The 15592-nt window shown below is 41.0% G+C and overlaps 2 protein-coding genes across 2 annotated transcripts; both read left to right on the top strand.

Moving 5' to 3' along the window:
• The first annotated feature begins 800 nt into the window (after positions 1-800).
• On the top strand, positions 801-2533 carry LOC112736662 (E3 ubiquitin-protein ligase RDUF2). The gene has a single exon (XM_025786208.2). The coding sequence runs from the start codon at positions 1040-1042 to the stop codon at positions 2084-2086; it is 1047 nt and encodes a 348-aa protein (XP_025641993.1). The 5' UTR covers positions 801-1039; the 3' UTR covers positions 2087-2533.
• A 1774-nt stretch (positions 2534-4307) lies between these two features.
• LOC112736660 (ankyrin repeat-containing protein BDA1) lies at positions 4308-6412 on the top strand. The gene is made up of 2 exons (XM_025786207.2): positions 4308-5059; positions 5593-6412. Exons 1-2 carry the CDS (start codon positions 4451-4453, stop codon positions 6262-6264), a joined length of 1281 nt encoding a protein of 426 aa, XP_025641992.1. The 5' UTR covers positions 4308-4450; the 3' UTR covers positions 6265-6412.
• Positions 6413-15592: the final 9180 nt, after the last annotated feature.

The raw sequence follows: 15592 nt of genomic DNA, 5'->3' as shown, positions 1-15592 counted from the left end.
TCCATCACAAATTCAAATAAAATCTCTTACAAAAATGTAAAAATTATGGAACTTGAATGGAAAATTGAGTAAAGATGGATTTATTGGACAGGTTTAGGGTATCTATTAAATAAAGTGAAAAATTTAAGATTAATTTAATTAATAGATAAAAAATTTGAGAAAAGAGAAGAGGAGCGTAAAAGTGGGACCATAGAAAGATTGGGATGGAAGTGGGGCCTAGATAGGTCAAGAGTAGAATCATGAAACTAAAGTTTTGAATGTGTAGGTAAGCCAAACATGCCATGTTCACATCAAGAGTCTCTGCCACAAAATGGAGTTACAAGCATACCATAATCATGGTAATTGGTAATGCTATCTCCATTGAGTTACCCTTTTCCCTTGTTTAAGGAATCTTATACAGCAATACCAATACCTTGCCAACTATATTTTAATTTGTTCCATGTGCCCTATATATTTTAATCTTTAAAAGATGTGTAGCTCAATATTCTAATACTTTTGATTTGTGCAAATTAAATCCTCTAGAGTCCATTTTCTTTTTTCCTAAAATAAATTGAGAACTCAGTAGCAAAAATAACACGAAACTTGTATCTTATTCTGCTTCTACTTCCAGGGCTTAAAGATAAAAATAAAAGAAGTTTCCATGAATTGTTCAAAATCAAAATTGGCGTCTCTTGCCGTGCAGTGCAGTCTACGGTCAACACTTTCTTCTTCAGTCTTCACCACCTTGTTGCCTCATGCATTCGTCACGTCACATCAATCAATTCTAATTCTAGTTAATCCGCCGTTTAAAAATTAATTATAGAAATTACTATGCACCTTCTTCCACAAACAGGCCAACGCTCTAATTGCTTTTTGTATTAACCTGCAATGGACAACTTAAACGCGTGGGTTTAACACGCTAACACATTCATTCATTCACACCGCTCCTCTCTCTCTCTATCTTTCTTCTAATCCTTTAAATTCACGCTCCCTTCTCTAAGGCCTTACCACACACTCTCTATCTCTGACTCTAACCCCTTCGGATCTGAAAAATTCGCAAATGAACTTCGAAACGCAACCTGGAACGGCGTCGTTTTGGTGTTACAGCTGCTCAAGCTTCGTTCACATCATGGACGAAAGTGAAACCAACATCCTCTGCCCTAACTGCAATAGCGGTTTTGTCGAACAGATCCGACCCGACCCGTCTCCGGACCACTTTTTCAGCCCCTTCTCCGACGTCTCCGATTCCAGCCACCAAGGTTTCCGCCGTCGCCGCCGCAGTGCCGCGGGAAACCGCTCCCCTTTCAATCCTGTGATTGTTCTCCGTGGCCCCAGTGATGACGCCGATCGTGAAGGTGGTGCTGCCTTCGAGCTATACTACGACGACGGCGACGGAAGCGGTTTACGGCCTCTGCCGCCAGCTATTGCGGAGTTTCTGTTAGGTTCGGGATTTGACCGGCTTTTGGAGCAGTTCTCGCAGATCGAGACGAACGCGTTTGGGCGGCTGGAGAATCCACCCGCTTCTAAGGCGGCGATAGAGTCGATGCCGGCGGTGGAGATCGCGGAGGCGCACGTGCGTGCCGAAGCGCACTGCGCCGTGTGTAAGGAAGCATTTGAGCTACGGGCGGAGGCGCGTGAGCTTCCATGTAAGCACATATACCACACCGATTGCATCGTTCCGTGGCTTTCGATTCGGAATTCGTGCCCTGTGTGTCGACACGAGCTTCCTTCGGATCAGAATTCGTTGATGTCGGGTTCAATCGACGAGGAATCGATTGGATTAACGATTTGGAGGCTGCCGGGAGGGGGATTCGCCGTCGGTAGATTTTCTGGTGGCCGGAGAGCAGGTGAAAACCACCTTCCCGTCGTGTACACGGAGATGGACGGAGCACTGAACCCTAACGGAGCTCCGAGGAGGATTGCGCGTTCTGTGAGGAGCAATAGGGTTAGGGAAAGTCATGGAATTGGTAGGGTTTTTCGAAATTTCATGTCAATTTTTGGAAGATTGGGTTCTAGCAGGTCTAGATTTTTTGGTCCGGAACGAGTTTCGCTGAGATCGGTGTTCAATAGGAACTCGCGGAGGCGAACATGGAGATTTGAAGATTGATTTATTTGAGTTCAGATTTTGCTTTTAAGAGAACAAAACATACATTTTGTTTTAGTTAGTTGAGTATCTTTTATTCATACTGTAAATAGCATGAAACTATAAAAATTAGATGGAGCTCTAGTTTCCCTCTCTCTGGGATTGTGAACTGGTTAAGCCGTTTAGTTCAAATCAATGGAAATTGTTCTTCTGAAATGGTCATTGATGGGTACAATTTTGATGTTCAACACTGATAAAGATAAATATTGTTGTAGCTGCTGGTGGTGGAATATTACATTTATTTCTGGCACCAGCAGTAGCCATGGGGACAGAGCATGAATTGGGAAAGGGGAAATAATGCTTATTCCCTTGTATTTAGATTATTTGATTTGTCCCTTCAAATTCTATGGGAATACCCTGTTAATCCCAATTGAATGGGTACTCTTACATAAATGGTACCAACATTTGTTATGCCCTTTTGTTGATTTTGTTGCTTTTGCTTTACATGGGATCTGTACTGAATATTGGACTACTATCCAAGCCAAATATGTATTAGCATGTTTAAAAGTTCATTTGGCGTACAAAAATTAATTGACAAATATTTTTCTTAAATTAGTATGATTTGGGAGTTTCGAACAAAATTTCGAGTATGCATTAAAATGGTTTGCTGTTTAGATTGTCGTCATGGCTTTCATGAACTCCTTCACTTTTTGGGTTTTGCTATGCGGTGATTCACTGATTGTTACTTTGTTAGGTTATCTATTTGAAAAGTTTTGATATTTTTTAGATTTTTTTTGTGTAATAAATGTTTTAAAAATTTAAATTTAAATCTTTTTAGGGTGCTTTTTAAATATATTTTGCACATTTTGAGTTATCTGAATTCTGAATGAGTGAATGTTGTGGTCAATGCCTACACCTAAGATAATTCCCCTTTGAGGCAGCGTGTCCACATCTCTAGACTATTGTTGACATTGCTAAAAAAATCCCAACAGCATTCGAAATATCATTCTTGTTGATCTAACCTGTAACCTTCTAGCGCTTCAAGTTGGTACGAAATTCTGATTTGGCCTACGTAGTTATCAATTAATTAAGATTGAAATTCACTTTTCCTGTCTTCCACTGCAGTTTGCAAACGTTGACCCTGAAAGCAATGTCCTTTTTACATTTGAAGTTGTGGTTGTTCTGAAACCCGTTCGTAGTTAAGTTAGATGGTTTCATTTGATCTGGTTTTGATCTAACACAATCCACAAAATTTTAAAAACACATCAAACCCGTGATGTCATGGAATTAAACCAAGATAAACTCAATTAAGCTGGAGCTTTTGAATAACTTGAACCCGTTGAAAATCTAATCAATAATACTATGCGCCAAAAACATTTTTCACCAAATCTTCATATACTTATGCCCCAAGAACATCACATCACGTGCCAGAACTATGAACATGTAACAAGAGTGAAATAAAACTACTGCTGTAATTAAAGAACATCTATTTTATAATTATAAACAGGAATTAGCTCTAGAGAAAAGACAGAATGAATCCAATAACATGGCAGGTGTGGTGCAGTTGGTTGAGGAGTTTTGGTGAGGCGTGGACTATTTCTGGTACCATTAGGAAACTGTTTGAGAGTTGGACTGGTAGGCATAAGCAAAAACAAGAACAGAAAATGTGGCTGATTGGGTTTTTCACAATGATCTGGAATATTTGGGTGGAACGTAATGCTAGAATCTTCAATCATAAGGAAGCAGGTGTTGAGATTGTAATAAGGACGTTTTTGAGTTACAAAGAATGGACCGATAGTGATCCTTTCGGCAGTTGACAGAATTTATGTAATTCTATGTAGCACTTATTGTTAGAATCATGTGCTCCACTTTACTGTGTTGAGCTTCTTTTGTTTCAAAAAAAAAAAACTTGCTTGGAATATTTTCCACTTGATAAACAATATTTGTACCACGTCCTTTGTCACATGTATGCTTACTTCACTGTTGTTTGTTTGTGCGGCCTATGGGCTATCGCTACGCTGAGTTACATCATCAATTGCAAATACACACATCAATTGCAATTAGCTAGGTACTATATATTTAGTTTTAATTTTGTAGATGTGTAGATTTATATCATTATTCAATCTTCATATAAGGCTTTTTCCTTCATTATTTATGAAGATTTGACACTTTCAAAGCCCTGAACTCAATATTGCTAGTGATTCTTAATAATTTACTCATTCTAAAATGAGTTTCATACATCATACTCTGGATTTCGTTTATTCTGTTGGCGAATCTAATGGAGTCTAAAAGTGGATAATCGTATGATATAATTGAATTAACTTGTGGTATTGGAGTCTTCATTAAGAACAAAGTAAAGAAGCTCAAACAACAAACAAATTATTAAAGATGGCGAATGTTATTAGTCCGTTAGAAGAAGCTGCTAAATCCGGAGACATAAACCGTCTCTACGCGCTAATTGAAGCAAATCCATATATTCTAGAAGACGTGGAAGCCATACCCTTTGTTGAGACTCCTCTGCATACAGCTGCATCTGCTGGCCACATCCACTTTGCTACTGAGATTATGAGATTGAAACCTTCATTTGCTTTGAAGCTAGACACGCATGGCCTCAGCCCCATCCACCTTGCCATTCAAAAAGGCCATGGCGAACTGGTTCGTCGCCTCGTGGACATCGACAAGGACCTCGTCCGAGTCAAAGGAAGAGAAGGCATTACTCCTCTTCATACAATTGTAAGTCAAAAGGGAGAAGCTCAAGTTTTGGCCTATTTTCTCGAGGTTTGTCCTGACTCAATTGAGGATGTGACTGTGAGAAGGGAGACTGCGCTTCATGTTGCGCTCAAACATCAACAGTTGGAGGCTCTGCAAGTGCTCATTGGTTGGCTCAGGACAAATACTCGCAGAGGTGCTGCAACCTTGGAACGCTCTATCTTGAACTGGAAAGACGAGGGAGGCAACACCATCTTACATCTTTCAGCTCTCAATCATGACATACAAGTACACTTTCTGTACATCTATACTCATTTTGTTTTTTAAATTTCTCGCAATATTTCTCAATCCGACAAATCAAAAACTAAGATGCTGATACGAGCACATACATCTATACTCATCTTTATATATTAGGCATTTTTCTTTCAAAATATTATTATCATCTAAATTATTAGCAAAGAATAATTATTTTTTTTTATGTACAACCAAATAATATTTCTATATAGTAAATATTATTGATGATTTTTTATTCATTTTGCATGATGATATTTACTTTTATGACTTATGAAATTGAAAGTTATAGTAAATTTAAGTATAAAAAGTTTTGTTAAGAATTTCATGTATTAGATAAAAAATTTTACATTTAAACAACAATTTTTTAACTAGGGTAATTGAGGCATCTAATATTATAATTACAAAAAAAATTAATATCGTTGACTTTAACAAGTATCTATCTTAAAATTTAATAAAACTCGGATTATCCTTGATAGAATTACAAATTTGGTGTAAATTCATTTGTGTGCTCCTGTAATGTTTCATAGGCTCTGAATTTGTTGATAAAGTGTAAAAGCATGAATTTAAACAGCAAGAACTCAGAAAACAGAACAGCTTTAGACAGAGCTTGTAGCACAGAGATGGAGAGAGAATTAGAGAAGGTTGGAGCAAAACGCGGTTCATCGGTTAAAGATGATCCCACCCTTGCAACTCAACTCAAACTAAACATCACACTTCACCGAAGAATAATTATCCGTGTAAAACGCACTAGACACAATATCTCAGATATACAGCGCGAATCTTACTTGGTAGTTGCAGCTCTGCTTCTAACCGGAATCTACCAAACTGTACTTAGTCCTCCGGCCGGAAAATCTGTCCTATCAGCCAGTGGTTTTGTTGCCATATTAGCCATTAACACGCTCGTGCTTTTGGTCACAACACTTACCATTCTTACACTAATACTCAGCAGTTCCGTTGGGTTTCTGTTGCTTGGGCCAATTTTTTCCTTTGCCTTCAGCTATCTTTATTCTATGCAGCTGATATCGCCAACAACTAGAGGTAGACATATAGCTACCGTTATGATGGTTGTTTATGTTGTTATTTATTGCTTGGTAGCCATTGAAATGATGATGAACTTACCTTCAGCATCTTCGTTGACTTTGAAGGCGAAAAGATTCTATGCAGACTTAAAGTTAGAACTACACAAGTTTATAGTTTAATTTGATCGTGTGTGCCTATCCTTGCTAGAAAGTTTGCATGTTTATTGGTTGTTTTGTTTCAATTCAGGCTTTATTTTCATGCTGTTGTAATGCAATAATACATGATAAAGATATATACTACCTCTTCGTCTCCATTTTTTTATCTCAAGTGTGGCTTTTAGTCCTTGAATTAGGGGTAATGCTTGATGATTCACATCTTCTAAAGTTCAGTAATAAACAATTTGTCCACACACTTTAGTAACAGATAGACATTTTTCCATAGGGGTGTACGATTCGATTCGATCCGCACAGTCTTCATCGGATCGGATATAATATCTGCATTTTTTCTTTGTCTGATTGGATATTGGGTATATCCGCATAATTGAACCTTTTCTTTTTAATCATATTTCTATATAAAAAATTCAATAAAAATATTTTTTCACTCTTTTAAATCTATTTATTCCTAAAATATTTTTAATCAAACTTTTCTTAAATAACAAAAATAAAATAATACAATATATGAATAATAACTACTAACTAAAACATACAAACAAGTAAATATAATACCAAATATATATTTATTTATTTTTTAATTATTATTGTGCAGATCTGCACCGCGGATCGGATACACGAATGTAGAGCAGATATCTGCGATCCGGATCTGACTCCTCTAAAATTGTATTGTCACTTTAGAGGAAAAAGTACGCTGTTAATCACCATTGGATTAAGATAATGGGGCGCACAGATAATAAATGTTACAAATTTAAAGAGGATTAAAATATCACTTTACCACATTACTAACATTGTCACTTTAGAAGATTTTTTCCCTGCGATCCGATCCTTAAAGGGTGTGGATCGGATCCTAGATTCGATCAGTCTCCGAAATCAGATTGTATCCACAATTTTAGATGGGATGCAATATTTATCGTAGATCTGCGAACCCCCTATTTTTCCAAACCAAACACGCATACACCCCCTTTCTTGAGCAATATCAACGTGGGTTTAATGATCAGTACAAATTTGACCACGGATTCACATACCATACTGACTAATTTTTCTTCTACCGCGTGTCTATTCATATATAAGTGCATTTCCCACTGGATGGCAGAGCACTTTACTACTGATCATTGTGTTGGTTGATTTCTTGGTCATCCATTTTAGTCATGTACTTTAATTCTCAGTAATTTCCACTGAAGAACTTGCATGTGAACAGTTTTAAATTTTAATTTGAGTGCCTCAACTTTAATTTCGTGATGTATTTTTGTGATCCAGATCAGGAATTTATTTATATATGGTTTAAGTTTGGGTATATGATGTGCGTGTACTCTATTAAATATAGTAGTATCATCAAGATCATTTGGTGCAGCATCACCTTTTTAAGTTTGATTACTAGCAAAAAAGCTTGTTAGCATACAAAAAGCATGGCAAATAATGTAAGCCCGTTGGATGAAGCTGCTCTCTACGCTCTAATTCAGGGGGATCAAGATATCTTGAATGATGCTGATTCGAAACCATCTGTTAGCACACCTTTGCATATTGCTGCATCCGTGGATCTCAGGACGAATCCTGAGCTGGAGCTCAAGTATCTCTACTTTGCCCTCATTTGCTTTGAAGCTCAACCAGCAAGGGTTCAGCCCCATCCACCTTGCTATAAAAAATGGGCATAGCAAACTGGCTCGTCGCCTTGTAGACATGAACAGTGAAAGGAAGGGAGGGCAGCACCCCTCTTCATCTTGTAAGTGAAATAGGAGACCGTGACCTCTTAGTTTGATGAGAATGCTCTTCACGTTGCAGTGAGATATCAGCAGTTTGATGCTCTCAGGGTGCTGGTTGGGTGGCTCAGGAGAAATACCCGCAAGGGTGTTGAACTGGAGAGATGTGGCAGGCAACACCATTTTGCACCTTTCTGTTATCAATCACGACATACAGGATTGCTGGTCAAGTGACGCTTCTAACTGTCATCATCTACTCTGGATTTTGTCTGTTGTTCTCTCTGGTTTAATGTAACTGTTTGTAATGCAATAAATAATATATATACTAATTGCTAGTCCTTTAATTAGCCACTATTAATTAGGGTAATTCGTGATGATTAACATCTTCTAAGGTTCTGCAATAAACAATTTGTTCTCACACTTTAGTAATAGATAAACATTTTTCCAAATCAAAAACGCATACAGTCATACACCCCCTTTCCTTAGCGACAACGTGGGTTAATCAGTACAAATTAAAATGGATTTTCATACCCTATTGACCTCAACTGGTTGGCTGGCTAAGGAGAAACACGCGCAAGGGTCTGCATGCTTGAAGTACTCCATCGTTAATGGCAAGGATGAGGCAGGAAACACCATTATATTCTGCACGTTTCAGCTATCAATAACGACCTACAGGTATATATGCATGCTACCTCATCATTCACATCCTAACTCTGTACGTGTAGTTTACTATTTTGACATACATTGAATCTTATATATTGTTCGAATAGAAAAAAATTCTAGGAAGAGTTGACTAATATACCAAATGTTGCACAAGAATATAGCAGTAAAGAGAAATCAATGTAAAATTTGATTAAAAAAGAAGAAGAATGGTGTATTAATTCTGAAATGTAGATATACGTCACAATTTCCTGCCTTTGAGTTCAGGGAGAATAAACTCCACCCGTAACAGACTTAATCCTTTTTTCTGCCTCCCACTATACCTCACCTTCCACTATATTCTCCTGGTGTTCTAACTAACTCTTGTGCACCCACACTCACTTTCTCATTTGATAGTCCCTGGCCCAATATGGGGCCTTTCTCACCCTCCTATTTCTAATTGGACTTGCTGCTTCTCGCCCCTCTTCGGCAGGTACATCAGCTGGGTTTTCAATTGGACCTTCCATTGAGTTAGTTTGCTGACCCGAATCAGAGTTCATGTTCGCATCAACTATCCCCTGTCCGACAGGGATCTTGTCCTCAAGGTCAACATCTGGGAACAATCGTTGGAGTTCATCCTTGTCTACCCAAGCTGACTCTTTGCGAGGAGACCCTGCCCAATCCACCATCACCTGTTCGAAGGGCACTCCCCCCGCATGACAATGCGACGTCCGAAAATCGCAGTTAGGAGGGGCTGGAAGGTCGTGGGCGTCGCTGCCAACGCCGGGATTTCCGTTGGGGGTTCCCCATGATATTCTTTCAACATAGAGACATGGAAGACCGGGTGGATAGTGCTCCCCTCCGGCAACTCCAATCGGTATGCGAGCTTCCCAATTCGCCGCTGCACACGGTAAGGGCCGACGAATTGCCGTCCTAACTTCGGGTGCTCCTTGAGGAAGAGTGAAATCTGCCGGTACGGTTTAAGCTTCAATAAAACCCAATCACCCTCCTTGAACTCCTTATCTCTGCGATTTTTATCTGCTTGTTTTTTCATTCTCTGCCTTGCTTGATGCAGATAAAATCCCAATTCATCGTTAAGGATCTCTCGAGTACCCAAAAACTGATCCACTTCCAGTACTGGAGAAGCCCCTGAGATATAACCCGGAGAAAGGTTCATTGGAAATCCGTGCAATGCTTCATGGGGTGTCATTTGGATTGTAGAATGAAAGGAACTATTGTAGCAGAATTCAGCCCAAGGCAGGAAGGCAACCCAACTTTGTGGTCGCGAATGGGTGAATGCCCGCAAATACTGCTCCAAGGAACGATTTGTGACTTCCGTTTGACCATCGCTCTGAGGATGATAAGCTGTACTATAGTGTAGTTTAGTTCCGCTATGCTCCAACAAGCTCCGCCAAAATCGGCTGAGAAAAATGGGATCGCAGTCTGAGACAATGACAGTAGGAAATCCATGTAGCTTGACCACGGAAGCAATGAAGACCTTAGCAACAGATGCAGCAGTAAAGCCAGGACGCAGAGCTTCAAAGTGGGCTGTCTTGCTAAAGCGGTCCACTACCACCATGATGGCTAAATAGCCGGCAGATTTAGGAAGATGAACAATGAAGTCCATAGAGAGCTCCATCCATGGTCCTTTTGGTACCGGTAACGGTTGAAGAAGTCCTTGAGTTTTGGATGGGCAATATTTGGTTGTTTGACAAGTGTTGCACTCCCTGATGAATTTGTGAATGTCCCGGCGCATTCCCGGCCAGAAAAATACACTGCTCAATGCTTTAAATGTCTTGAGTTCTCCCTGGTGGCCAGCCATAGGAGTAAGGTGGAACTCTTGGAGCAATTTAACCCGTAGACCTTCAAAATCAGGGACCCAAATCCTCCCACGATAAACCAAAAGCCCTTCTTGATGGATGAAATCAGCAGGTAAGGTGCCCTGATTATATTGCGCAATTAGCAGCTGAGATTCTTGGTCCTCGGCAGTAGCACGTAGCAAGGTCGGAATCAATGAAGATTGAACTGTGGAGAAAGTCTGGAACTCTGCATCAGTGTTAAGAAGTTCCTCCTCATCCTGTCTTGAAAGAGCATCTGCGGCCAAGTTGGTCTTGCCAGAACGATACACCACCTCAAAATCATACCCCAACAACTTAGTGAGGTAAAATTGTTGGTCAGGGGTCAACACCACCTGGTTCATTAGTTCTTGCAAACCCTGATGATCTGTCTTAATGCAGAAACGACGCCCCTAAGTAATGCCACCACTTGGCCATAGCTTGAGTAATAGCGTAGAGCTCCCTCACATACGCAGAAGCCATCTTAAATCTACTATTTAATTTCTTACTAAAGTATGCAATTGTGTGACCTTGCTGTGACAAAACAGCACCTATTCCATGAGCAGAAGCATCAGTCTCAACTGTGAATGGTAACGAAAAATCTGGCAAGGTCAGGACAGGGGTATGAGTGAGAGCTTTCTTCAAGGTTTCGAAAGCAACTTCAGCCTCCCTTGTCCAAGCGAAACTGTTTTTCTTTAACAACTCTGTAAGGGGTGCTGCGAGGTGTGCATACTTAGCTACAAACCGCCTGTAGTACCCGGTAAGCCCCAGGAAGCCTCTGAGCTACTTCAAGGTTGAGGGCCTGGCCACTCCACAATTACTTTAATTTTGGAGGCATCAACTTGAACTCCTTCCCCATTCACTACATGACCAAGATACTCCACCTGCGGCTGGCAGAATGTGCACTTAGAGAGCTTGGCAACAAATTGGTGTTGAAGTAAGACACCCAAGGCTGTCCGTAGGTGGTGGAGATGGTCCTATCTTGTTCGGCTGTAAACAAGAATGTCATCGAAAAAGACAGCGATGAACTTCCAGAGGTAGGGGCCAAATACTCTATTCATTGTTGCTTGGAAGGTAGAGGGGGCATTTGTGAGACCGAAAGGCATGACCAAGAATTCATAGTGTCCCAAGTGCGTACGAAACGCTGTCTTGTGTATATCTTCCTCTCGCACCCTAATTTGGTGATAACCGGAGCGTAAGTCAATCTTGGAGAAATAGCAGCACCATAAAGCTCATCTAGAATTTCATCAATGGTTGGAATAGGGAACTTATCTTTGATGGTGATGGCATTGAGAGCGCGATAGTCCACGCAAAAACGCCAGCTGCCGTCCTTCTTGCGCACCAATAACACTGGGCTAGAGAAGGCACTATGGCTTTCTCTGATCACTCCCGCTTGCAGCATTTCCTCAACCAACTTCTCAATCTCTTCCTTTTGGTAATGAGGGTAACGGTAGGGGCGCATGTTAACCGGATTAGCTCCTGGCTGCAGATGTATTTGATGCTCAATGTCTCTTTGAGGAGGTAAGTCTTCCGGCTCTTGGAACACCTCCTTAAATTCATGCAATAACAATTTTACATTCTCATCTTGCTCTGCCTGATTTGGTGCAAGTACAGGGGCATGTTCAATCATCCGTAAGTGTAAGAAAGATGCGATGACATCTGCGGATACCATCTTATTAAGAGCCCGGGTGCCCACCGCACCAGGATGAAACAACCTTTCTCCCTGCAGCTTGACCGTAAGTTCCCCAAACTTAAAGGACATAGTCAAATTCATATAATTCATAGTGACATCGCCCAATTGCATTAGCCACTGAGCCCCTAACACAATATCCACTCCCTTGATATCTAGGATGAATGTCTCTAAGCGAAACCCATAGCCTTGCATGTGCAGTGGTACATCGCTACATTTTGAAGCACACCCAATGCACTCCCCATTACTTACATATACATTTAATTGATGCACCGGGGTCAAAGTTAATTGTAACTTCTTGGCAGTGGATTCCTTCATGAAATTATGGGTGCTTCCACCATCTATCAACCATAACAGGCTGACCGCCACATGTTCCAGCTATTCTAATGGTCTCCAGATGATAAGTGCCAACCATAGCATTGAAGCTAATCTCCACTGTCTCTCCTCCCTCTGGATCCGGCAGCGCTGTGAAAGGATCAGTATCCTCACTCTCGTCTACCCCTGGTCGCTCCCTCGTCAATTCCTCCATCTCCTCTTCTCCGACCAGTAGTAGGAAGGTAGACTTGCACTTGTGCCCCATCGAATATCTCTCATCACAATAGTAACATAGGCCCTTATCTCGTCTCTGTTTGATTTCTGCAGCCGAGAGACGCTTCTGGATTGGGGTGGTTGCTTTTTCCGTTGTGGTGCCGCTTCCCATGGCTGACGAAGTAATGCTTGGTGGGCGTATGGGCGCTGACTTTGGGAAACTGAGATGGCTGGTGGGGGCGCCTCCAAGGTTGCGGTACCCTTGTGGTCTCAAATTCACGGAGCAGGCCAAGTTCTTCTACTCATGGAGTTTAGCCAACGAGACAGCATCAACATATAATCTAGGCTTGGCTAACATCAATTCGCATTTCAACGGTTCCGATAAACCGGCCACAAACAATGAGATCACCCACTTCTCGCTTAATCCCGTCACCTGGTTCGAGAGCTCCTCGAACTTATGCTGATATGCAGCCACCGTTGTTGTCTGTTTAAGCTCATTCAAGGCCGCCTTGGGATCATGGAACAAGCTCTTGCCGAACCTGGTACAAAGAGCTTCCAAAAAACTCTCCCATGTGTGGTTAATGGCATTGTTCACACACCAACGATACCAAGTATAGGCAGCTCCAGTCAAATGAAATGAAAGCATTCTTACCCTCCACGCTTCAAGCACCGCATATAGCTCGAAGTACTCACGAGCTCGGAACGTCCACTCTTCTACACCTTCACCGTCAAACGTAGGCAACTCCGTCTTCACTCTTTTTGGCTAGTAGCTTGATTGGGATTCACTCGTGAAGTCAGAAAAACTATTGTTGGTCCTCTGCTCTAGGACTGCCTGCTTCAGCTTCAGAGTCTCACGCAACATCTTCTCAATGTTTTTCATGGAGGACTCAACCGATCCGATCCGTTCCTGAGTGCTGGAGAGTTGCGACATCGTCTCTATATGGTTTCGCTGCAACGCGGCGATCTCAGATCGATTTTGCTTGCATACTTCTTCCAATCGGGAGAGGGAAGTTCCAGTGTCCATCGCAACACCTCTCAATGAAAGCACCAATATGTTGCACAAGAATATAGCAGTAAAGAGAAATCAATGTAAAATTTGATTAAAAGAGAAGAAGAATGGTGTATTAATTCTGAAATATAGATATACGTCACAATTCCCTGCCTTTGAGTTCAGGGAGAATAAACTCCACCCGTAACAGACTTAATCCTTTTTTCTGCCTCCCACTATACCTCACCTCCCACTATATTCTCCTGGTGTTCTAACTAACTCTCCATCCTACTTCTATTGTGCACCCACACTCACTTTCCCATTTGATAGTCCCTGGCCCAATATGGGGCCTTTCTCACCCTCCTATTTCTAATTGGACTTGCTGCTTCTCGCCCCTCTTCGGCAGGTACATCAGCTGAGTTTTCAATTGGACCTTCCATTGAGTTAGTTTGCTGACGCGAATCGGAGTTCATGTTCGCATCACCAAATCTTTTACTTTCTTTTCCTGTATTCGTAAGCTTACTGAGGCAAAGTTCATCTCTAGCGAAGTTGAACTTGTTCCTTCTTTGGCTGAAAAGATATACTAAAGTATAAAAAAAGGCAGTGTGTAACTATAAAGACACTCTAACTTTTAAGTGAGCAAGAGTGAAATGATAACTTATGATAATACTTTAAATGCTAGGAATTCGGAGAAGAAATTGTTTTCTTTGCCTTAGCATTCCTTAACAAGACTGCCCTTTTCTTCACCATTCTTACAATTCTTATTCTAATACCCACTGGCTGGGTTGGTTTTCAACTCATTGGTCCGACTTTTTCCATCACCTTCAGCTATCTCTTTTCTATGCAGTTGATGTCGCCCGACCCTGGAACACAACTTGTGGATAAGATTATTTCTTACCTTTTCATCATTGTTTTCATCTGGGTGGTCATTGAGGTGCTCAATAACTCTCTGGCATGGAAAATTCTCAAGAAACAGATTTATGCCGCCTTAAGGTTGAACCTACTCAAACTCAAGTTCAAGAGTTGTTGATATTATGCATACCTATCACCATGATAAATATTGTTATTCTTAATTGGTGCAGTCTGTGGTGACTGTGTGGGTTACATGACTATGGTGGCTAAGCTGCAACATCCAATCCAGAAACTGACCAAAGGTTTGACCCATCTGATCACGGTAAACGAACTAATGAACGTGGGGTAAAAGTATTGGATCAGCCTTCAGGAGTGAATGATGGGAGAGATATTTGTGAAAGAAGCACTTTTATTAAATTCTGGTCAGCACTTAATCATTAAAAGAAAATTGAATGATTCTATATTCTTAGATGTAATCTTATACCATTAAAAATATCATTAATGGCTAACTGATGACTAAAACTCACAAAATCTACTGACCCTAAACTTTCTCTTTGTGAAATTTGGAAAACCAAAGACAGAACCCTTCGATAAAATAGGTGGAAAATTTTGAGAAATTCCCAAACCCAAAAGTAGCAAGTGTCGAGCACTCATGCTGGGAACGCCTCGTCTCCGACTGTACTTGTTGCCTTAGTATCGGAAGGCGGTTGCCTGCCGTTACAGACGGATACTTGTTGACCCAGGTCGTTTCGGAGAGAAGCAGGGGAAGTCGCCGCCACCGTTGAAGGTGTGAGTTCCTCAGCGGAGCAGTGGAGCTCTCTCTCGGTGCTGACGGTGTGCGAATACTATGCCCTTTCAGTTACCGTATCTCCTTTCAGCCTAATGTTGAATTAGTGCTAACGTCTCATTCCACGTGTGCTCGTGTTGATGGCTGGTCAACCATAGCCACTCTTAACCACCAAAAACATAGGCACCAGAAAACTGGCCTCTTAATTAAGCACTGCTTATCACTTTAAGACGCTCTAATCATTTTTTTTTTACCAAAGATAGGAGATTCGAACCCGCAACATCTTAAATGAGTATGGGGAGACTATGCCATTTGAAC

This window comes from Arachis hypogaea, chromosome 13 (genome assembly GCF_003086295.3).
Source record: "Arachis hypogaea cultivar Tifrunner chromosome 13, arahy.Tifrunner.gnm2.J5K5, whole genome shotgun sequence".
In the NCBI taxonomy this organism is placed as follows: domain Eukaryota; kingdom Viridiplantae; phylum Streptophyta; class Magnoliopsida; order Fabales; family Fabaceae; genus Arachis; species Arachis hypogaea.
This window is presented reverse-complemented; position numbering and strand designations above follow the sequence as displayed.

Excerpts from the sequence above, each read along its gene's own strand:
- LOC112736662 (XM_025786208.2), top strand. The coding sequence starts at position 1,040 with ATGAACTTCGAAACGCAACCTGGAACGGCGTCGTTTTGGTGTTACAGC.
- LOC112736660 (XM_025786207.2), top strand. The coding sequence starts at position 4,451 with ATGGCGAATGTTATTAGTCCGTTAGAAGAAGCTGCTAAATCCGGAGAC. Across the intron at positions 5,060-5,592 it reads CTCTCAATCATGACATACAA|GCTCTGAATTTGTTGATAAA; the intron begins GTACACTTTCTG and ends AATGTTTCATAG.